This window comes from Carettochelys insculpta, chromosome 24 (assembly GCF_033958435.1).
Source record: "Carettochelys insculpta isolate YL-2023 chromosome 24, ASM3395843v1, whole genome shotgun sequence".
NCBI classification, from domain to species: domain Eukaryota; kingdom Metazoa; phylum Chordata; order Testudines; family Carettochelyidae; genus Carettochelys; species Carettochelys insculpta.
This window is the reverse complement of record NC_134160.1, coordinates 3,177,255-3,200,803: the sequence shown is the minus strand read 5'-3', so window position 1 is coordinate 3,200,803 and position 23,549 is coordinate 3,177,255. Positions and strand designations below refer to the sequence as shown.

Here is a 23,549-nt window from a genome sequence, read left to right as displayed (position 1 = left end):
GAAAAGTGTCAGATGTTTGTGGCACACCAGTGAGTTGTTTAAGGCACACCACAGTTCTGCAGAATATAGGTTAAGAAACACGGCGCTAGAGGACCTTACAGGGGGAAGACAGTTACCATAGGGCCTTGGACTTATCAGAGAAGGTTCTAATCAGACCTGGTGATGGGAACCTGAAACTGGACCAGTTTGGGGTGGAAATAAGGCACTTACTTTTAACAGAGAAGGTGTTTAACCAGCTGGAAACTCGACTAAGGTTGTCATGGGTTCTCCATTCCTGGGAACTTTTCAGCCAAGCTTGGCTGTTTTTCTAAAAGACCTGCTCTTGGAATTATGTTGGGCAATCTCAGGCCTGCACTGTCAAGGGGGCAGACTAGAGGATCACAGTGGTCCTGCTGGCCTTCAAATTTGTGAGTAGTCACAGCAGAGTTCCAGCTGTTCTGTATTCTCCTCCAAAGAGAGGGAACCCGCCAGCACAGCTGAACGTTCATGGGCTCATCTGCCTGGGAGGAACGTCACACACACATTGTAACACCGCAAGGGAAGCCACATCACATGTTGCCGTCAGACAGCCTTGAGGTGGTCGAAAAGTTTTGGCTACGAGTAAAATTCATCTCTAAGATCTAGGGGGCGGGAACAGATCCTGTCAATGTTCCCTGTAAACTGAGCGCTCACCCAGAAAGATTCAGGTGCTGCCCAGTTGATTAGCAGCGTGCCCACAGCCAGCAGCACGGGTTTCAACTAGTGGTGCACATAATATAACACTGCCTCAGTGCACATAACAAAATTTATTCCACCCCTGGATGGGAAAAGATCAGCATGAACACTGGTTCCCGGTGTGCACTGCAACTTTTTATCTGGTTTTCCTCACTTACACCTGGCTCAGCTGTCTCCAGTCTCGGTGAGCCTAGCTGGGTCTTGTTAACTGCGATTCTAAATGATACAAGCGAAAATAAATGACATCCATGACCCAAACTGGCCGCGCTGCTGTGCTCACTGCATTGGAACTAGCTCTGACAGATAGTAATTAAAATGCAATGAAGCTTTTGCTGGCAGGAAGTTCCGAGAGTTCAAGCCATCCTTGAAGAGAAATCTCTGGTTAATGCAGAAGTAAAGACAGGGGAATAATATTTCCTGCTCTCACCCTGTGCCTGTCTTGGCTATTTAGACGATTTGAAGCAAGGGTCTGCCTTTCACTCTGTGTTTGTATGGCAGCTACACAATGGGGCCTACAGGCATTACTGTACTGTACATCATTGGTCAAGCAAACACTTAATAACATGAGCAGCAGACCCAGAGCCAGGTGATGCCTCATTTCGTCCTAAAATTTACCTGCTTCAATTTGCTGTGTTCCTAACACTTCACAGAGTCCGGTGCCAGTGTTCCTTCTAAGCTGAGCGCAGGCGCCACCACCCAGGAGACATTTGGGTGCTGCCCAGCTGATTAGCAGGGTGCCCACACCTAGTAGCATGTGTTTCTATTGGTGGTGCACACCCACACATGCTTTTGTGCACACAACAAAATTTTTTCCACCCGTAATGGGAAAAGAATAAAGGGCACACTTCCAACTCCTGTGCTATTTTTAAGTGGGGGAGGAGTTGGGATGACACATGCCAGAAGCGAGAGGTGGAGAACTGGGGGACAGAGTGAGGGCTCACAGCTTCGGCAATTAAGATCTAGGGGGCACGTGATCCTCCAGGCCTCCCCTACATGTTGCCTATGATAGGAGTAGGAATAACTGTTGACAGTCTGCAGGAACTGGCTGCCAAGGATGTGTCAAGCAGCTGCCGCAGCCTCTGCCCTGCTCAAAATTTAGCAAACATTCCCTGCAAACACACAACGGCTGACTCATTCGAGACACAGGGTTGCTACCTTGGCGAGCTCTCTTTTCTCTCTGGTGTCTTTTAGCAACTACCTCGCTGAATGTGATGGGGATTCAGTGAGTGATTTCCTCACCCTGGCTTGGTCCAGGGCTCCAGGGGGTATGGGGGGAAGGTCTCTGTTAAATTTCAATTTTCCCACTTGCTTCCAGATCATTTATAAAGTGTGGGAGTCAAGGGGAGGTGCGGGCGGTGGGGGGAGGAGACACACTGTTAATTTCATCACTGCTGCAGCTCTGAGCTGAGATGGATGAAGCATCCCTGAGGTCTGTCACCAGCAGATTAATGCGGTTGGTGAAATGGCCCTTGGATGGCTAGGAGGCCAAAAAATTTTGTAGTCATAGAGATAGGAGCGGGGGTAGTTACTCTTTGGACTCTGGGTCTGCTTCCACATCAGGCAGGTTGCACCGTAGATTGCATGGCCTGTACCTAGAAGAGACAATGGCTTTGAATAAACACAGCTCTATCAGACTTTGGGGCTCCGAACACATGTCTAGATAGGCTGCCCTGCGCCTGGAACCATCAGGAACAGGCACAGGGAGAGAAGACAGTGCCCCTGTGTCAGACGCAGGCAGACGTGCAGCCAGGAAGCCTACATCTGGGGGCTCAGATGGTGCAGCAGCGAGTGGATGTGGGCTCAGATTGAGACAGGACCCAGTGAAGATATTCAGACCAGCCTGCCCCCAAAGCTCAGGGCCAGTGTTCCCTGTAAGCTTAGCGCTTGGGTAACCATCCAGGAGAGATTCAGGTGCTGCCCAGCTGATTAGCAGAGCACCCACAGCCAGAGGCAACCTGTGTTTCTCTTGGTGGTGCACATCCAAATGTGCCTTGGTGCATGTAACAGCATTTATTCTGCCCATGGATGGGAAAACTTTCTACTCCTGCATTCCGGCCCCAGCTTCTGGAGCCAGCTGGTTGCATCAGGATCGCAACAAAGTCTGCCAGAATCTGGGGGGGTACACAGTGGGGGTCAGTGGCCTGATCAGCACACCGGGTAACATCCCAAGGGGTCTCCTCTGACCACCCCCCATCACACCCCCTCACCATCGGTGCATGCCCACCAGACGCACAGGCAGAGTCAGGCCCTGTCTCTGACAGCACATTGAGAAATGAGGAGACAGCAGTGAGCAGTGGCCAGTCTGCAGCTAGTAAACCCTTGGAACCTTCATGTGCATTTCTCCCTTGGTTCTGCATAATGATCATTGTACAGGGGCCCTAAACGGGGAGCGAGTGATGAGCTGGAGAGAGGCAGCTCCATGCCTGGCAGCCTAAGGCACAGGCATTCCAGCCCCAGTGCTTGGAGTCAGCTGATGATATCAGAGTCTCAGCAAAGCCTGCCAGAGTCTGCTAAGAGTCTGCCAAAGTAAAGGAAGGGGAAACTCCCTGCTACCACCACAGCAAACGTGGGGTGAAGCTGTGGAGGACCAGAATCTTGGTGCAGACAGAGTCTCAGATGGCCATAATCCAGCCCTGTCTCACTCAGACACTAGGCTACACGGTGGGGTGTTCAGGAATAATTCTAATCTCTAAGTAGCGGAGGGGTAGCCGTGTTAGTCTGGATCTGTAACAGCAACGAAGGGTCCTGTGGCACCTTATAGACTAACAGAAAAGTTTTGAGCATGAGCTTTCGTGAGCACAGACTCACTTGAGCATCTGATGAAGTGAGTCTGTGCTCATGAAAGCTCATGCTCAAAACTTTTCTGTTAGTCTATAAGGTGCCACAAGGACCCTTCGTTGCTGTTACAAATCTCTAAGTAAGTTATTTCTGAAAAGAGCGTTCACAGGGCAAAAGCATTTCAAAATGCAGCCTTCACACGGGAGAGCCCAGTTTCCAAATAAGAGCAATGCTGGAATGCCTCCCTGGAGGCCAATTAAGTCATAATTACCTCTGCTTAGTACACACAGAGTCAATTTTGAAATGGAAAGGCAGGGGAGGGGGGGTGGAAAAAATCATTTGTTTTAGTGGCGTTAGTATTTTGAGTTCAATGCCCTGCGCTTCCAGAATAACAAGCTTTTGCAGCGTGGACTCGAGGTTTCGTGTTTTTTTGCCAGAAAAAAGGGTTTTTCTGCAAAAAAAAAACAAAACAAAAAAAAAAAACAGCGTAGCTAAGCTTTAACAAAGCCAAAAAGAAAAGTGAGTCAGAAGCACAACTCTGCAGAGGAGAGAGGCAGGAAAGAACACACAGCCTCCTTCAAAGCCAGTCATCGCTTTCTTCGTGACAATGGGAGAAAATTAAATTAGCTGCTCGCTTTCCACTAAAAACAAAACAAACAAACCAAAAAAGGAAGGAGGGGGAAGGCATTTCTCCCATCAGTTTCTGCTTCGTTGTTGTCCTCGTTGCATTGTGGCTAACGAAAGAACCTGATGGAAGGGAGACACGTGACAATTTAGTCACCTTTTGGTTCCGAAAACAAGTGCACTCAGTACGGGGATCATGGCTTGGACGAGGTGCCCCATCCGTCCCTCCCAGGAAGGGGACGTGCCAGTTAATGAGATGGTTGAAAACCAGAGAAGCTAAATAATGGTGACAAGATTGGTACAGAAGACACTGTGCCCACCCCTACTTGCAGTAACCCCTTAAGGGGTCTTTTTGTCCCTCATCCCCTGTAGCTGGGTTGGGGCATGTGATTAAGGATCCAAGGCAGATGAGAGTCAAAGATCTCACATGTGCCACACACGCGCACATTCTCTGTCTCTCTCTTTCACTCCCTTGCTCTCTTTTCACATGTCCACTTTGATATAATTTTTCACATTCTGAAAATACAGCTGATTGTAGCCTGGGTCCATCTGGTTTCCCAAATAACCTGTCTCTTTGATAAATAACGTAAATTAAATTAGACAAGACAAACAAATAGTTTTTTTCGGTCTCTGGGAAAAAAGAAAGGGTGGGGGGGAAAAGCAAAAAGAAAACCATAACTCAGTGGCTGCCTCGAACCCCCAAGGAGCCGCGCGGTGGTGAAGGCAATGATTATAAACGTGTCTGCAATGTTAACCTTTAACACGGACCAAAGACCACAGCTTCCTTCTGCTTCTAAGCTCTTTAATTTCTTTGCTGTACTAGGAATGTCCAGCAGCTGGCTCTGTTAACAAGGCTGGCAGTGTAGGAGGGTCACATTTATTGTTCCTGTCATCCAAAGATCGTTGCAGAAACAATCATGAATGGCACCACATATCTGTGAGGTATTTCTCTCTCTCTGTGGGTAGGGAAACTGAGGCACCAAAAAGGAAAAGCCAAGGTCACATAGCCAGACCATATCAGAGCTGGCAGTACAGCCCAGGATGTGCTGGGGAGTGCCCTGCTCTAACCACTATACCATGTTCCCCATGCAGTGCCAGGAAGAAGCCACAGGAATCCTAACTCTGCCCCCTACCCCGCCCCCCGTTTGCCATGCTTTAACCATTTGACAATGCACCATCATGGGTTTGTCTACACTACCTCCCTGCTTCGGAGGGAGGACGGTAAGCAGGGTGTGGGGAGATTATAAATGAAGTGCTGCGCTGCATTTGCAGTACTTCATTAAGTTAATTCTCCTTTGCAGCAACTTCAAAAATTTTGAGGAGTAAAGGGACTTCGAAGTTGCCCGGGTACTTCAAAGTATCATTGGGTGAGCCGCAGCTACACATGCGCCAGCACGTTGGAATTTAACACTTTGGAGTCGCCGCGGGGGAGAATTAGCTTAACGAAGTGCTACATATGCAGCGCAGCACGTCATTAATAATCTCCCCACACCCTGCTTACCATGCGCCCTTCGAAGTAGGGAGGTAGCGTAGACAAGCCCATGTGACTCAACGTGGGAACCAATGAGCTACCCAAATTAGTTCTGGGGCAGCCTCTGCTCCTGTCTTCTGTGATTTCTCTCTGGGCCAGGCCCTCCCAGCAGGGGTCTAAACTGCCTTCCACATCACCAGGATCTGGAATTGTCCTATTTTAATTGATTAGTGCAGAACTGCCAGCACTCAGCAGACACCATGGGCTCTTGGTCTCTGCACCTCAGTCCCTCGTGGAGAGATTTAATGGCACTGAACCTCAACAGCAGAGACTTTACAGCTAGCAAGGGCTAAGAAAGCATCTAACTGGACCCCCCGGTGTCGCATAGGCCACCAACACCTACATTAAACCTAGTGTCTGAAACTAGCCCAAAGCATCACAGGAAACTAAACTAAGCAGAGAACAGGAGAGACTGAGATGTCCCACCCACCAAGGCTCTGGTAGGGAATCAGTTTGGGAAGATAAACCCAGATAAGCCTGGCCAGGGACTTAGGCTGCAAAAGCCTGTGAACACCTCCTGCCCATCTGACTGGGGGGCAGAGCTGGGGGGGGGGGTGGGGATTACTTCCCACCCAGAACATGAGGATCAGTATCACCCCAAGCATGTGAGCAAGAACCAGCCAGTGAAGCTCCCAAGAGAGAGATTTCTCAGCGCCACCAGCCACTCTGGCCCGTGTCCCATCTCCAGCTACGGCCAGCTCTGGTCCTTCAAAGTCCTGACCACAGCAATACCCGAGGGCAGGGGAGCAGAAGAATGCCTCCCTGATTCCCGCAGGTGATCAGCAGAAGCCGTGGAGCAGAAGATTTGAGGAATGCATGACATGAGGCGCAAGGGTCCCCAGGAGCTGCTGAGCCCAGTTCCTCTTCCCCTTCAGGGGACCCTTCAATCCTGCAATCGCGCTCATCAGTTCACCGTTGCTTGTGTGTTCCACTTGAAAAATACACACCCTGGGAGAGCAGGGGGGTAGGACTGAGCTAGGAACCCTGGGGAAATGGAGCCACTGTGTGAGGGTCACCAAGCCTCGGGGTGACATCAGAACTCTGCTTGTACAACCCCCCAGGCCTGCAGTGATGCTCGGCTCCTATTTCTAGCCCTCCTGGGTCCTGCCATAAGTGATCCGCAGATCTCTGAGAATGAATCCCCTGCTTGTGCTTTTCCAATGCGCCCTCCCCATGGGATCTGACAGCCAGTCAGCCTTCCCCTTGTTTTCCAACTGCCTGCCAAGGCCCTGGGATCTCTTTGCCTCACTCTGCAGCTTGGTGAATTAATATTGTTCACAGAGTTTTACTGGGTTCATTTTCCAGCTCGACGTGGGAAGTGAATTTCCCAGAGTTACCCAGTGAATCAGTGATAGTGCTGAGAAGCGGGACCAGGAGTCCTGCAGCCCACTGCCCCTGTTCTGACCATCAGACATCACTCCCCTCCCAGAGCAGGGACCAGAACCCAGGGGTCCGGTTTCCTCCACTAGTCCAGCCTGCTGTCTTGGTTTGCTCAGAAAATTCAGCCAGCTTCCCTGGTCTAGAAACCACTCTTGCTGTAATGGTGGGGGAGCGGGAGAAGGTATCTCTCGCTCTGCATCATCCCAGTGCCGGGAGGAGAGAAATGGATCAATACCTGAAAATGAGACAACGAGGCTGAGTTAATGCAAGAAACCGGAGCCAGGCAGAGCCTGGAGGAACTAGTACATCAGCCACCCAAGCGGGAGTCCAGTGGGAGCCAATGACAAAGATGAATAGAAATGGAAAGGGGAAAGGAAGACAAACTGGGATTTGCCAGCCCAAGACGGTGATCTGTCACCTAGAACATGAGGAGCAACCGCATCCTAACCACTCGCAGTGCCTCACTGTCTAAGCTTTGCCAGCACTCTGCCCAATGCCGGCTCCGCTGGGAAAGACTCATGTGTCTCCTACCCACATCTGTGCAGGCTCAGTGGCTCCAGATGTGTCTGAACTAGGAAGGTACAACAGTCCCGGTTAATGGTCCTTCCAACAAACCACAGCTGATGCCAGTGGGTCTGGTTACTTGTGACTGGAGATGAAGCCCCCCAGTCCCCTGCAGTCCCTGTTTTGTGGCTTTACATTTCAGACCACTACATAGGGCTGTTCAAGTTTACAGTTGTATACCACCAAATATATTGCCAGACCCATCAACCATAGTGACTGCCTCACCACACGGCTCCCTCCTGCCCCTCTTGAACGCTGCCAGTTCACTGGGGGGCCTTTGGATGTCAGTTTATTCCTGGTTAAGTGGGAATGGTCCTTCACTGACTCAGAGGGGTAGTGTGCAGCCTAATGAGATTGCGAGGACTGGAACACGTTACTAGATTTACTTGGCATCACTCAGGGCCTTAACTCAATTAATGGTTTTTGGGACACTAAAATGAAAATGGACACGCTTCAATGAAATCATTGCTCTGGGGTGGAGCCAGGGAGGAGGGGTTCAGCTTGCAGCTGCCCAGGGGAGAGATGACGACTCCAGTCCTCTGTCCCTGCAGCAGCTTGGGGCCAGGTGAGAAGGGCTGCTCCATGGCTGCTGCAGCTCCAGCAGGAACAGCTGGGTGGGAGGGGTGCATCTCCCCTGGCTGGGGCAGGTCCAGGTTTGGTTACACCCCTGCACTCCCCAGGCAGAGTGAGAAATGCAGCAAACTGTGCATGTTTCCCATGAAACGTTACCGTACAAATTCAGACGGGCTGGGGAGCTTCACACCGCCCCCCCACTGGAAGGTGCCAGAGAGTGGGGAAGTGGACGGCTCAGAGCTGGAGCAGTCCCAGCTGGGGGGAGTGGAAAGGGACACTCCCAGCCAGCCCCTTTTACCTGCCTGGTGATTCTGTCTCGTTCCTGTCTGGTTTTATGCGAAGCAATCCCATTCTAGGCACATCCCATCTTCCTGGCACACCCAAAGCCTGGTCTTGCTTTAAGCTGGGATGAGTGGAGGCTGCATACCAAAGTTGGTGGGCTGAGGAGCTCTTGAACACACATAGACAAACACTCTCAAATATATAGCAGCTATATCCTTGCCCTTTGCTGAAAGCATAGAATAGGGACTATAAGGCAGAGACTGTTTCCCATTTCCTCCAGCATATAGTTTGAACTGGGTCCCCCATGCGTTAGGTGCTGGAGAAATGAAGTCCCTGCCGCAGGCTGCTTACAGATGAGACGTGACAAGACACAATGTGGTCAGCAACCGAGGCAGCAACTCAACACTGCAACAAACTACAGTTAAATATGTATTACCGTCTCACTGAAAATTCCTCTTTCTCTACTGTGCAGTTGCTTTGCTGGCAGGGCAATTAGCATGCAAGCATCTAGCCAGAAAATACTCGGATGAGAACACCACAACCTTGCTAACAATTAGCTGCTCACATTAGGGCCTGGTCCAAAGCTGTTAGTATTGGAAATACTCCCAGGGAGTGCAGTAGGCTTTGGACACAGCCTTTGGTGACCTCAGGAGAGGTTCTTTTGCTATCCCGTCTTTCTTTGGCTCCACTAACGCTGCAAGAGGATATCTACTAACAGACTTAATTCCTTTTTAAAAAAAATAAAATTAATGATGTGTTGTGGGTTTTTTTTCCCCTTTTCACTGTTTCATATTTGTCCCGTAACACAGCTAGCAGTAATCATTAGGACAAATGGATCTAGAGGTTTGAAATCAGCAATAATTACAGTAAATTAAAATGGTGGGGAGAACATGTGACTTAATGAAGTGCAGCATTTGGGGTTCTCTAGCTGCGCTGTCCAGTATAAAGTCACAAAGACTTCTGGTTTTGTGCACATTGTGGTTTTAAAAAATTATTTTGAGCTGTGGAATGTCTGGCTTTGACTGCATCACATCCACACAGCTCTTCTCTGGCCCCCCACCCGACACACACTTTCTCCTCCCTAAGCTGTACCTCTGAGATGATGCTCACAAAACCCGCCCCATGGCCTCAGCAGGCTGTGGTTAGTTGCTTACCAGGTACAGATCCTAATTTTCATTGTTACCCCCAGCCTGCCCCTTTTTCCCTGCATCTCTGTTTCATTCACCTGCTCCTTTGGGCGCATGCATGGGCATGGACTCTGCCTTTCTTCTGTGAGCGGCAGCTAGCACAATGGTTCCTCTATTAATTTATGTTAGAGTAGTTCCTAATCACGCACCCCAGGGCTCAGTTGTACCCATGCAACTCTGGAATGGTTCCCAGACTAGTGGATGGAGTTAGGCTGGATTTGCTGGTGTAACAGGGACAGACTTGGTCCACAGTGTCTATAAGCAGTTGGCGATCGTACTAGTACATTTTAGGCACATACTGCAGGGGGTCAGAGATGGTCCATCTGTGGCAGCTCTACATGTTTTAACTTTAGCTTCAGCTCCATGTAGCTTAGCCTCTGACTTGCAGAGACTGCCTCTGATCCTGTCCACCACCACATCACCTGATTGGATGAGGGTTTCTTACCAACACACTCTAGTTTTGCATGCCCGAAGATGATGGACAATCTGCAAAGTGAGGGTCCCCATGTCTGACACATACTCTCAATGGAAACATAATGAAGCCTGTTTGATGGCCATCAGGGCACAAGACAACAGAGCTCATCCTTTAGGCCAAGAATTTTCTTGAGTGGGTGCAAACCTCACTATCTTTATCCCCTGTGGTGAGCCAGGGTGAACAGTGAGAGGCAGAAGCTACTGGGTGCCCTTGTGACCAATCAGTTACACTCCAGCTGCCATTGAAATAAGGGCACAATAACTTTCCATAGACTGAAATTACACACCTGTTGCAATTAGTTTCCTTCCTTTAACACTGATCATTGCTTTCCACAAGCTAAGTGCTGGTTATTGCTTCCTCCCTCTTTAAAAAAAAAACACCCAAAGATACTACCCTAGACCCCACTCTGCACAGACAGTACCACCCAGCAATCTCTCTGACTCCTGTCAGACCTACCAGAGAACTTCTTCCTATCATGGAACAACAGCAGGCTGCTGAGACTCCTGGGATTTGAACCTCTCCTAACATAAAGCATAGCAGCTGTCAATTCTCTTATATAGGCAACTAAGTGGCTATATCATAACAGTTCCTCTATTTCCCTTGACACCTCATGCAAAAGTGGGGCTATATTAAACAAACTAAAAAATAACACATTGCCAGTTCATCTGGTGAGCCCATTCTATCATCCACCACCTCAGGTTCTGTTATTTAAACTGAATTTCCTTGCTCATATAGTTACCTAATGTGTTATGATCAAAAGAAAATTAATGACAGCATTTAGTAATTGCCTGAACTCCTGCACCTTCGCTGTGCAAAGTGTTTTTTCATTCCCAAAAGCTTCAGCAGTTCTATTTTTATTATAAGCTCTTCAGTCCAGATAGTATTTTCTATTTTGGAGATACCTACTTCTGATCAGGGCTGGCTATTCAAAAGTTCTATGCTTAAAGGAGAGCTAAGTGCCAAACTTTTACTAGATTCTGTCATTGACCTTTCAACAGATTGAGCAGAACCACTGCATCTGGACATAGTGAGCCCACTCCACGTACCTCACCTCCCCTAAGAGATGGTAGACTTAAGGGCCATCCAACACAACTGTGTTTAACAAGGTGACACTGCTGTTTCCTGTAAGCTGCGTGTTTGGGCAGGCGCTCAGGAGAAATTCACGTCACCCCCCAGATTAGCAGACTGTGCGGTGCTAGGTTTTGTTTTCCTGGGGGTGGTGCAATTCACATGTGCCTTGGTGCTTGTAAAAAGTTATTCCGCACAAGGATGGGGTTAAAATCCACACACATGGTGAGAAATATTAGGAGAAACATTGGTGACTATGGCAATTTTAGGATTTTATGACAGAAGACTATCAGGATTAAGCTTGCATTGACCTTCAAGTCCAAGATGCTATTGTAGGGCTTGTGCAATTCTAAAAAGAAACTAGCCCCTGTTCTCTAGCATGATGAATGGACATCCTCTTGATGCTCTCCAGGGGCTAGAAACGTCAGCAGACCCTTTAAGGAAACAATAGCGCACCTTCTCACAGACTGCAGAATTCAAAATAGTTTTCTCCAGTTAGAAAAAGGCACATAGTTAAAAACAAAGTAAGAATCAATTATTTTGAGTCCTCTGATTGTTCTCCTTCAGGCAAGTCTGTGCTGAATTAGCTTAGTTTGCAGAATAATGGAAATCATTCCAGGCACCAGAAAACAACTCAGGGAGCCAGGACTCCATCCTCTTTTCTTCAGTCCCTCATTCAAACTCACTTTTTGCAGTCTTTTCACAGAGAAGCAGTAGTCATACTTGAGGGCTGAAATCCCCAAAATCCAAATACAAAAAGCTCACAGAATTACCAAGAAATGTGCTAGGAGCACTGTGGATTGTTCAGCCTAATGCATGCTTTATCTATACAGCACAATTAAGGATATTTACTCACATTCAAGAATGTATGCGCAGATATAACCCTTATAAAAGACACCTTCTACTGAAGCAGTTCTTCGTTGTGTCTGCAGGACCCTCTAGAATGGCAACAGTGACCGAGAAAGCCAACTCTGTAGATATATGTATTCTTCGAAATAACTTTGCACGTGGCTGCATGAGATTTTATGAATTAATTTTAACTTCCACAGAAAATTTAAAAACACACATTTATTGAAAAATTGCACTCCAATAGTACCATTAGTCCTTATAAACACCATATACATTATAATATTTTAAACCATACACACAGAAGTGTGCTTTTGAAATTACAAAATGTACAAATCAGGATTCTTCTGTGGTCAAGTCACCACCTTTAGCATTTCCAATCAAGCCTTAGGAACATGTGAAGTTTTTAAGAATTAGCCGGAATGTTACAATGAGTAAGTTTTAGTTTCACACAGTATATCCAGGCGCATATTGTCCACTGCATAGCATTTCTGTTCCTGCCTTGGACTTTAGAATAGTTGTGAATAGGGGTTCTTCTCTAGTATAAAATCTTGTTTCTTCATTCTAAAGAAAGCCTCACGTTTCTGTATGCAGACTTCTCATAGAACATAGCACCCTGGTCCAAAACAAGGCAATTAAATAAAAAAAAAAAAAAGGAAGAAGTTTTCATTTGTGTAAAATGACCTCTTCACATAAACATCATCACATCTACATGTATGTGAAGTTTGCCTGTAAAAGGTAATTGGAGTGAGGGGGAAAAAAGCTACATTGCTGTTCTATAAGGGAAGGGTTAGCTTTAAAAAAATTAAAAATGTAAACAAGAATCTCTTGAGATCTCAAGTCTGTACATGGTCAGCATTAGAGAAAGCAATAGGTATAAAAGGAAGACAGCAATACCTTAATACTGCCGTTTTACACAATGCTTCCAAACCTTTGCTGTTTATGGATATACCACCTCAACACCTCCCTTCAACTACCCAATAATGCAGCTTTCAGTCCTTTGTATCTCTGTTCTCCAAAACACTGAGGTGCTGCAGTTACTACTGTCAGGAGGAAGCAATACGGAGTCAAAACATTTGAGGAGTTGTACTCCACAAGGTCTGTGTCCTGTAGTGTAATTTCAATAATGCTTTGGCATGAAGTATTAACCCAGTCTCTGCTAGTCCAAAGCATGGACTTTTTTTTTTTTTTTTGCTGTCCTGAAATACTGGGAAAAGTCTCGTGGGATATACAAAGACTTATCTAGCAGCACTGCAGTCTGCTATCGTTAGAGCGGCTGACACAGGTGAGAAAAAGCCAGGCACAAGAAAATAGATTTCCCTTGGCACTTGAAGCTAGAGATTTGCAAAGCACATACTGCGAGTGGCAACAAGACAAGACGCAATTATTGGTCCCAGACAGACAAACATTCAGCTCTCCAAGTATCGGAATATGCTTCGGCTCTGGCTCCCTTGTGCTGCAGCATCATCCATCCTGCAGCGTTTGGGTGAGGGTGTTATCATCACTGTAGGACTTCTTTTCTTCACCTATAAGAAAGCAGCAATACAGAGCTGTGATTTTTTTAGGACAGTTATAACAAGATTTTCCATCACTACAGAATCCCAACTATTTCAATCAGTTTCCTCGGCTACGTCGCCACTAGGCAAAGGAAGTTGACCACAGGTACATTAATTTTAGCTATGCAATTGTCATAGCGAGAACTGACGTATTTGCACTTGGCTAACTTGGCTGTCCATACTGGGGAAGGTCGATAGAGAGTTCTCCTATTGACCTCTCTTACTTCTTGTGTCTCTCAAGGAATACAGGGTTCAACTGTGACCTCTGAGAAGTCAATTTCGTGCATCTATACTAGACACACAAAAATCAAACCCCAGAAATAGACTCTAAGCAGGTTGATCTTCCAGGCTAGTACAGACGTAGCCTTAATTTGTCCCCTATTTCAGGCAACGCATACAAGCAGCTCTTTACTACGCTGTGCACAGCTATATATTACATGACACATTTATAAACTATTTTGAAACAATCTTTGTAATGTATGTTCAAGGTATAGTTGTCTCCCTCTGTCTATTAGGATTTGGCTCTTGGAAAGTCTAACATTCAGTAAGAAAGCCATCAGTTAACTAACGTACTTTAACATGGCAACATATGCAAGTTGACATGATCTCTACCTGAGGTTTTAATTTCTCCTTTGCCTCTTCACTCTTGACTGGGGAAAGTGTGTGGAAGACAAAGTTCCGTGAGTTTCGGGGAGCATTTGGATTAAGGTCAGACATGGCTGCAAGCTTCTCAAGGACAGCTTTAGGTCTGCTCAGAAGTGATCCATTCTTTAGCTGAAGACAACCAATAAATTTCACATTAACAAAAGATGTGAATAATTTTCATACACTGCAGTTCTTTAAAGACAAAAACTTTGCACTTGCACTCCCCCAAACCCTTCTATACTCGATTAGTCATCTCTGTTTTTAATTCATTCCGTAGATGCAACATGAAAATACACCTCTAAGTTCAGGCCATGCAGGTACCAACCTGGAGGTCACAGGCAGGTCTGAATGTTTCAAAGGGATTTCTTGGTAGTGATTTTGTTTCCTGCACAGCTGCAATGGAGTTTCCTGGGGGAGGGTCAAGAAACAAACAAAAACACACACACACACACACACAGAGAAAATAAATTCAGTTCCTGAATATCATTAGGAAGAACGCATTTGTGTCCAGATAGCAAACTGCAAATGACAGCAGTCCTATGCCAATAAATGTGGCAGACAGAATTCTGTTTTAAACTGACCAATGAGCCATGTAACTGATAGCTAACAACAGTGGCAATGAAGTCTTTATCACCTGGCAGGCAATTTGTTTGATTTTGAAGTAGTTATCCATTTTCAGAATTGAATTTTTTCCATGAGAAAGTTAAAAATAGAAAATATTATAGGATTTAAACCTTGTTATGTGGGTTTTCTTTAAGCAGTGGGCACTCGCTTGTGTTGAATATCACTATACTCAAAGACTCTTTGTGACGCAATGAGCAAGAGAGGAGTCAGACTAACAGCATAAGGACACAGTGCCATATGGTAACAATTTAAAAAAAATGTAAAAATATTTTAGCAAATAAAAATGTCTGTTGGTTATCAAAATCACAGCTGCAGCACTTAGTGCCAAACAAGTCAAAGCACAAATGTGGGAGCCAATGCTATACTGGTATGAGGGGACTGAGTGAAGGTATCTAGTCTAACAGCAACTTTCTCTAGTGCTAATCAAGGTGTTCTTTCTTCTTGGATTCCAATTCAGCATGAAATAAACCTACCTTTCTTCTGCAGGGACTTAACAGTCACCTTTTTTGCTAGTTTCATGAACTGACTATCTTCACCAATTTCTTCTTCTTCTTCCTCCTCCTCATTTTTTCCTTTCTCTATCTGATAAAAAAATAGATGTTTTTTAGATGGTAATTCATAAGCAAGCAATAACAAGAGTTAGAATAGAACAGAGAGGAAGCCATGCTAGTCTATACACTATCTATATACTATACACTTTTGAAAGAGTTAGAATGTACGTTTCAATCAGTGAGTTGAATATACTCTCTTTATTACATCAGTTTTATGACACAATGCCAGCACGTAAAGTTTCCTGCACATTTTCAGGTTTTTTATTATTATCTATGACAGTCAAAGCTCCAAGATACCAATCAGATTTCATTCCTCAGACCCTATGTTAATTAAAGCAACTTGGCCTAGAAGTTTATAGAACTTGGAATCAAAATTCTGGAGTAGAAAACAGGATTTCTGCCTCTGTCGCCAATTAGGTGCATGACCTCTAGAAGCTACTTCACCCATTTTCATTAGTCAGATTTTAAGGGGGGGTAAACTGTTTGCCAATATCGCAGGAGGCAAAGCAAAAAGTGGCACATAAGGGAGAAGTACAAACTATAATTCATGTGGTTTTTAACTCACAGAACCAACAGAAACGAGAACTTTGTTAATGGTTCATCATGTTTTGTTAACGGCACACAGAAGTATCAAGTCATCAGCCTTTCTGCAGACTAACACAATACCTGCTCACGGAGCCACTGTTCTCGTTCAAACCGCTCCTTTCTCCACTTTGTCTCTGTCTCATCAAGCTGTTCTTCATTCTCATCATCGTTATCGGAGTCTCCATGAAATAAGTCCATCTGGGAAGCATCATCTACAACAGAAAAGATAGTAGAAAGTTCTCCAGTCGCAGAGGGACTGAGGAATGCAAATGAGCTCTCCTGTCCACTAAGATTTTCAGAAACATCCTTTCTGCCCAGAATTCTCCTCTTCTAAAAACTAAATTTTGGCAGTGGATCTCTGAAGTGAATTATATGCAAAATGCTTCCTCTCATTTTGATAGAGGACACATGGAACAAAAGCATTTAGCAAAACAGTAATGAATTATCCCGTGGCAATGTTTCTTATAAAGAGTTTTAGGAAGCATCATTTGACTAGATTAACACCAGCTTTGGCCAGGTTTAAACAGGGTAAAGAAATAAAGCAGGGCAGTTCAGCATTCTGCAGATTAAATAAGAATGTGGTTTACATCTATGCAATCTACACGTACTTTAATATACAAGATACTATTAATTTTACTATTGGTTAAATTAAGATTACCAGATATTTACAATTGCCAAGAACTACTGCTTATTCCTTACTGTCATCAAATTTAGCAGAGCCATTCTCTGTGCAGTTTGTATATGCTGTATATACGTCAGCCTCCAGCCCAGGGGTAGGCAAAATACATCTTACAGGCTGCATCCAGCCTGCCACCATCCTGCAGCCCAGCTGGAGGCCTCAGACAGGTTTCCAGCCTGCCATGCCCCACATGCCACTCAAATCAAAACAGGTATGCGGGAAGAGAGAGGGAAGAGACATGTGCCTGGCAGGATATGGGTAGCTATTAGGGGCTGCCCCCAGCAAACTCTTGCAGCTCCCATTGTCCAAAAACTGTCCAAGGGGAGCTGCCTGGGCCATCGGATAGGAGCCACCTAAGGTAAGCTCCTGCCAGACAGAGCCTGTACCTGACACCCCACCTCCCTCCTTCCTTGAAACCTCTGCCCCTCTCCTGAAGCCCTGCCCCAAGTCACACCCAAACACTCTGTACCCATACCCTGTCCCAGACACCACATCCCAAATCCCCTGCCCCAGGTCACAACCTCCTCCTGCCATAGGACACAACCCAAACCCCTGCACCCCCACCCCAGGTCACAACCCCCTCCCAGAGCCTACATTCCCTCCTACACCCCAATCTCCCTTCTGCAGTCAAACTCCACCTAAACCCCACACTTCCTCCATTTAATATCATGGAAGCGCGTGGCTCTTGACAACTTACCAAAACTTGCAGTGGCCCCCCAGTAAAATTATTGCCTACCAATGTTCCAGCTTGTACCATTGTAAATAGACAAGGCTTATGTTGGAAGAATAGAAGTTGTTATAAAAGGATCTTGCCCCAGCAAATGAAAGTTTGCTCTGCTGTACTCAAGAATAAAACCTAAAACCAAGCCACCAAGAACAATTCGAGTATTGTCCATTGCCAATGGAAATACAAAACTCCAAATTTCTGTAGGACTTTTTTTCCTTTTGTCCAACTAACCATTCCCCCAGTCCCAAGCAAATGGACGATGACAGTCAATAGCAAGAATCTGTTCGATATGTCTATGCCAGAATGCAGACAACAGGGATGTTTCAGAACAGAGTAGGACAGTTACAAAAAATCCAACAATGGGCAAATGAATTCTTCACTTCACAACACGTGAGAAAAATAGCATGTTACTCCTTAAGGGAAAGCTATTGGGGGAAAATTATAGGCTCTCGTTACATCAGTGTTGTTGGAGGGGAGTCCAGAACAGCAACTTATGAAGCCTTGCTAAAAATATTAAGCGTTTGTGTGCAACAAACTGGCTGTGTTGTATCCCCCTCTAGTGGTTATACCTATGGAGTAAGAGTCTACTGCTAACAAAAAGCGATTGGAGATGCTCCTATTCCTTCTCAAGTGCTAGACACTCATGCTGCAAAACACAGGTTCAAGTCCTGCAGACAACCTATAGTGGGAATCGTTTTATATACCCTGTATCACACACTAACCAAAAGCTCCACAGTCATGTACATCAGCTTCCTGTGTACTTTGTTCTGGAGCCAGTCTTCAGAAGGGCAATATAGAGTGTTTATATTCTATTTGTGTGAGATGGTGGAACGTAAAACCATTTAAAACTGAGAATTTTTGTAATGGCTACTATTTTTTTTTTTAGTTATTTCTTTATATTAACTTGAAAACAGAACATTCCCACAGACTAAATAACTTCACTAGCATGTGACCCAAAAATAGCTTTAGAAGTTCTCTTCTTCAGGTTTTTCTAGTCAAGATTCTACTGTGGTCTGAATCCAGGCTAGAGGAGCCAAAGCAAGTCCCTCATCCCTCCAGTTACACACATGTGGGTATTAAAATAACAGACTAAGGCTCAGTAGCTCTTATAACCTTAAGCCTCATATTAAGAGTACTTACTGAAGAGGTTTCCTTCCCCCGCTACGCCATATTTTTTGCTCTACAGTAAAAGATTAATACTCAATATTATACCTATGTTTTTCCATTTGAATTTTCTCATTCGCCCAGGCCCATCACTGTGCAGGTCTCCATCTGCCAGGTATCTTTCTTGATACAAGCGTAACTGACGCTTATCATCGTCAAGCATTGCCTTCCTAAGGTTATTGTCCAAGGGAGAGAAGCCTAGGTTAGTTTTGCAATTCCAGATTACAACCTATTGTAACTTTTGATGTGCAATTGCTGTACGGTATAAGTGTACTAGGGTTGATACTAACATGTGTATTTTGTTAATTTGATCCTGTAATTCCATGTCAGTAGGGAGTTCTTCATCGATTATCTCTTCTTCATATTCATCCAGCTCTTCTCCATCATATTCATCCTCACTTCCCACTTCACTCCCTGACAGCTCTGCCTCATCTTCCAAGAAATCCTGCAGTTTTCTAGAAGAGAGTTTCCCAAGGAGTTAAAGTGAGAATGCTTATCTGCATCATGTGACTCTTTGGAAGCAAAAGCAAAGTCATTCTGGAACTACTGTGTATGCTAAACTGGAGACGCTATTATTATTATTCAGTTTTCACTTTCAATTGGATTCAATTAGTCAAGTTTAATGGCACACAGAAGAAGTGTGGACGATCTGCCAGTTTACTTCACATTAGTCCTGCAAGTGCCCATTATTCTTCTAGCTCTGAGCTTTCTTGCCATTTACCCAGCTGACAAGATGACAACTCCCTTCTAGGAAAAAAACAAAACAAAACGAAAACAAAGTTCATTTCACTTGCAAAAGGAGTACAATGAACCACTGAGGCCTTAAGTCACAAACGACATTAAGAAAAGTACTATTTCATCAAAACAAAACTCATTGTTACTTTTATCCTGATCTCTTTTTACTTATTTTTAAAGATTACTGGTTCCTTAATAGTCAGAGCTGAAAGAAGTATCAGAATTTTCCAGATCTGAAGAAGTGGGTCTGTTCTACAAAAGCTCATCACCTAATAAACTGTTTGGTTAGTCTTTAAAATGCTACAGGACTGCTTTTTTGTTCTTTAGAGCTGAATGAGTTATTAACTAAATTTCAGATGATGTGGTGCTGCTTTTCTGCCAGGTCAGGGACATTTACTCACAATTTCTTCTTTAAGCCCTGCCTTTGTCTCAACAGCTCTTCATCATCACTAACTTCTGCTTCATCTTCGCTTCTCTCATCACCTTCACTCTTTTCATCCTATCAGGCAACAAGAAACAAACAGTTTCCAGGAATTCCTAAGATATTCAGTAGGTTATATATGCTATACAGTTGCAATTGCCTCTGTTTTTCAGTGGCTAAAAGCAAAAGCCAACCAAGAAAAATCCAGTAGATTTTTGTGTAAGTCAGGGGTGAGGAACTTAACACCCTAGGGCCAGACCCAGCCCTGGCCTCCCTCCCCAAAAGCAGGGTGAGCCAGCACTAGCACTCCAGCCCCACTCCAAGTGTCCAAGACTCAGCCTCCCCCTCCATGGGATGGGAGTGCAAACAGCAGCTTGCTCTGCTGCCAGGGTGGAGGGAAGCCCCAAGCCTCACCACAGGCAAGATCTAGGGAAGTCAGGGGCTAGATCTGTCCCTGAAGGGCTGGTGTGTGAGGGAGCCCCAGTACATAGAGTGAGTGTGTCTGTGTGCCTCTCTCCTCACCCCACCCCTTAGGGACCAGGCCAGTGAGGTTTGTTTATCCACGACTGAGAGGAAAAAAACCCAAAGAGAATGAAGGGCTTTTGTTTGTTTCCTGGGTGAGCAGGAGAGTGGGGTGGGAGGAGTCAGAGAGCTTTGTTTCTTTTTGGCTTTTTCGTGTGTTTCCCTGTGGCAGGGCCAGGCCAGTGAGGGTTTGGGCGTTCTCTTGCATTTCTCTCTGGTGCACGGCCACTGAATGATTTTGTTTCTGGGTCAGTAGCCCCTGATCAAAAAAAGATTCCCCACACCGAGTACTCACAAAACCAAAGGTATTTCATCTGGTACGTCAGAATTCTAAATCAGCACCGCTTACACTCACCCAAAACTGAACTTTGGCCATTTCAGTAACCTGCACTAGAAGACTAGATGTTTGCACAAATGGATGCAGTGCTGAGAAGGTAAACAGAATGCTCCTGGGCAGAGCTCTGAAGTGATCACTTCATTCCATTGTTACTCACCTCCTCACTCTCAAAGGCATGGTCATCTGTCACGAGCTGAAAATTGCCTAATTCTTCCTCCTGCTCCTCCTCATCCTCCCCTTCCCTATCAAAAACAAACCATTTCACACACTTGCAGCTGGTGTCCAGCAATGGATATGAAACATATGGAAGCAGGGTTTTAACTGCTATAGGAGCAATTATGCAGGCTAGCATCTAAAACAATGTAGTCTCCTAAAGTAGTTAGGAGGGAACTTAAGAAGCTTAATTCCCATTAGCATTAATGGGACTAACACTGTCAAGGTATCATCATCTGTGTTAGCTTCCCTTTCAGTAAGATGGGAGTTTCTTGGTATTTACATTAGGTACAATAATAACATGTTATAACAGCCTTATTAAGCGTGACTGAATCAGTCCAGTTTTAATAAGGAAACAAAAGGGTCAAAAGTTAATGACTTGCCCATAGTTCCTGAATTCAATAGCAGAACTAGGAACAGAAGCCAAGAAGTTCCTAATCCTGTGCTCTAGATAAAACCACAATTCTCTACTCTCTTTCCTCCTTCACTGTCAATAGCAGGAGAGACTCTTTTTCCTCCCAATGGACATTAGGAACTACACTGCTTCTTAACAACATATCACTGGTCAAAGGAATAACTGTTGAACATTGAGATACTTGACCCCTTCACCTTCAAGGCAAACTGCACCTGGGTCAGTAGCATTTTGAGCTGCTGTTGAATCAGAGAGAGACGCATCAGAAGTGAAGTCAGACCATGATCCCAATACAGACCTAGAGCTCGTGTAATGCTGACCTGTCAGTTGGGAAGGAGCCCGAACAAAGTGCTAGTGCTTCTGCCATTGGATCGTCTGTGTCACATTCTTTTTCCGGCTTTGGGGATGCTGAAGATGCCCAGATTGGAGAAGTTGCTACAGAAAGGAACCAAAAGGCAACTCATGACACCGCTTCCTTTTGGAATTTGGACCATCACTGAATGTTTAGAAAATGATAGCTAACATATGTCTCAAGATTCCAAGCAGTTAAAGCACTCCAAAGTCTTGGTGTTACAAGTACAGTCCTACAATTCCTTAGGCATGACTAGCACTGTAGGATTAGTCGATACAAGACTTTTTTAAAACTCAGATTTGCCCCCAGAAGTTGCAAGTCAAGGTCAGAAGGAACAGAACTTGGGACTCACTGTGAGAGACGAATTTCCCCGAACAGAGGTTGAGCAGTTCTTCCATGTTTTGTTTGTTGCCAGCATTTGCATTTGGAGTGTGCTCTGTCTGACTGCTAAACTGCCCAGAACACAAATCTAACAACTCTTCCATGTTGGCATCCATTGCATTCTCATCCATACTAGCCAGCGACAGTGGATGCTTTGAGGACTGGTACTTATTCCTGTGGTGCTCAACATTTAAGAAGCTGAAAGTAAATTTATTTAGAAGTTAGTAACTGCAATTTAATACCCACAATGTCTTGGAGATTTTTGCCTTTCTATCTTACATGGAGGGCTTGTCTACAGAGACAAAACAGCTCTCCCCAAGCATCTTAATAGTTATAGTATGAATAAGCATAATATTGGGGGAGTTTCGTCCGTCTCTCATTGATTCTAGATTAGCTATGTAAAGTTTAACTAAGTAGATGGCTTCTCTAACTGCCAGTCTCGCAAACTCCATCTGGACGACAAGGATTCGGTTGGGTTTCCAATCATACTGCCAGTAGTAATGGTTCTGCCAATGCAACTTGGCTGTTCCGCTAATGTGTGATGCAAAATAAAACCCTTTTGCACAATCAAAGCTGTAATGGCTCTGCACAGCATAGCAAGAGTGAAATGCATTCAAATCTCTTTAGGCAGCAAAGTTAACAGCTCGTCAGCTGATTAAGGTTTAATTATGACATGACTTTCAGATCTTAATCAGTGTTTCAGCAAATGAATGCTGAAATCCAGAAGATAAAAAGCTAACTAAAATCTAAACCTATTTCAGATTTATGGAGGGTTTTTTAAAGAGAAATTAAAAAAAAAAACACTTGCAAAATACAAACAAAAAATTTTTGAGGGCTAGACATGCTCTGGTGCCTTTCAGACTCAGTCTAGGAACCATGCCAGTTTCCATCGAAGAACTGAACATTGGGCCAAATCACCCTATGTAAAGTATTGCATAACGTGAAAGACCAACAAAGCAATTTAACTACCACACCTCTTCGTGTACACTAAGGGAATAAGAACTCCCCACTCCCTCACCACCCAAAAAAAATCTGCATTTCTTCTGTTTGCACATACACAGAATGCCACCCTAAAGGCTATAGATCAGTAACCTACCCATCTGCGTCCAGCAATTGGCTCTGAGTATCATCTTCCAGAGAAAACTGAAAATGAGATTCTCCAGCTCCTGGAAATAAACTCTTGGGCTCCGGAGAGGCGTTGTACAGATCCTGGGAATCCTCTATGGGAAGAGAGGGCTCAGACAGCTTTCCTGAACTCTAGTCAGGGGAAAAATATAAGATAAACTTCACAAGATACTATAATAAACTAGATTATAAACACAATCTTTTCACAGTCTTCCAAGTTGGAAGCAAAAAGGGCTAATGGCTGTGCCATTTTAAATAGATGAAAATACAAAATAAGAAGATGCTCATCACGTAGCCAGGACTCTTTTGCTTTGCAATTAAGAATGTACTAGTGTGAGATGCTATATAGACTGGGGGAATATTTTTATATAGCATATGAAGAGTTACAAAAGCAAATTACTCTGCAATGGGTTTTCTCAAATCTTTTTTTAAATTTTTAGAGTTTTATTTGTGTATTCAATACAATCACCTGACTTATTCTACAATGAATTTTTTAAA

The 23,549-nt window shown here is 44.8% G+C and overlaps 1 protein-coding gene across 1 annotated transcript in view; it reads right to left on the bottom strand.

Annotated features, from left to right (window-relative positions):
• Window positions 1-13,227: 13,227 nt before the first annotated feature.
• Window positions 13,228-23,549, bottom strand: part of CLSPN (claspin) — a 31,914-nt gene continuing 21,592 nt past the window's right edge. The window contains exons 14-25 of the mRNA XM_074976378.1: window positions 23,023-23,183; window positions 21,898-22,124; window positions 21,514-21,628; window positions 20,726-20,810; window positions 19,690-19,787; window positions 18,844-19,008; window positions 18,602-18,723; window positions 16,065-16,195; window positions 15,321-15,429; window positions 14,549-14,631; window positions 14,191-14,352; window positions 13,228-13,548 (exon numbers count right to left, since the gene is read on the bottom strand). Of these exons, the coding sequence (XP_074832479.1) occupies window positions 13,432-13,548; window positions 14,191-14,352; window positions 14,549-14,631; window positions 15,321-15,429; window positions 16,065-16,195; window positions 18,602-18,723; window positions 18,844-19,008; window positions 19,690-19,787; window positions 20,726-20,810; window positions 21,514-21,628; window positions 21,898-22,124; window positions 23,023-23,183 (1,575 nt within the window). The 3' untranslated portion in view covers window positions 13,228-13,431. The remainder of the gene's footprint in view (window positions 13,549-14,190; window positions 14,353-14,548; window positions 14,632-15,320; window positions 15,430-16,064; window positions 16,196-18,601; window positions 18,724-18,843; window positions 19,009-19,689; window positions 19,788-20,725; window positions 20,811-21,513; window positions 21,629-21,897; window positions 22,125-23,022; window positions 23,184-23,549) is intronic.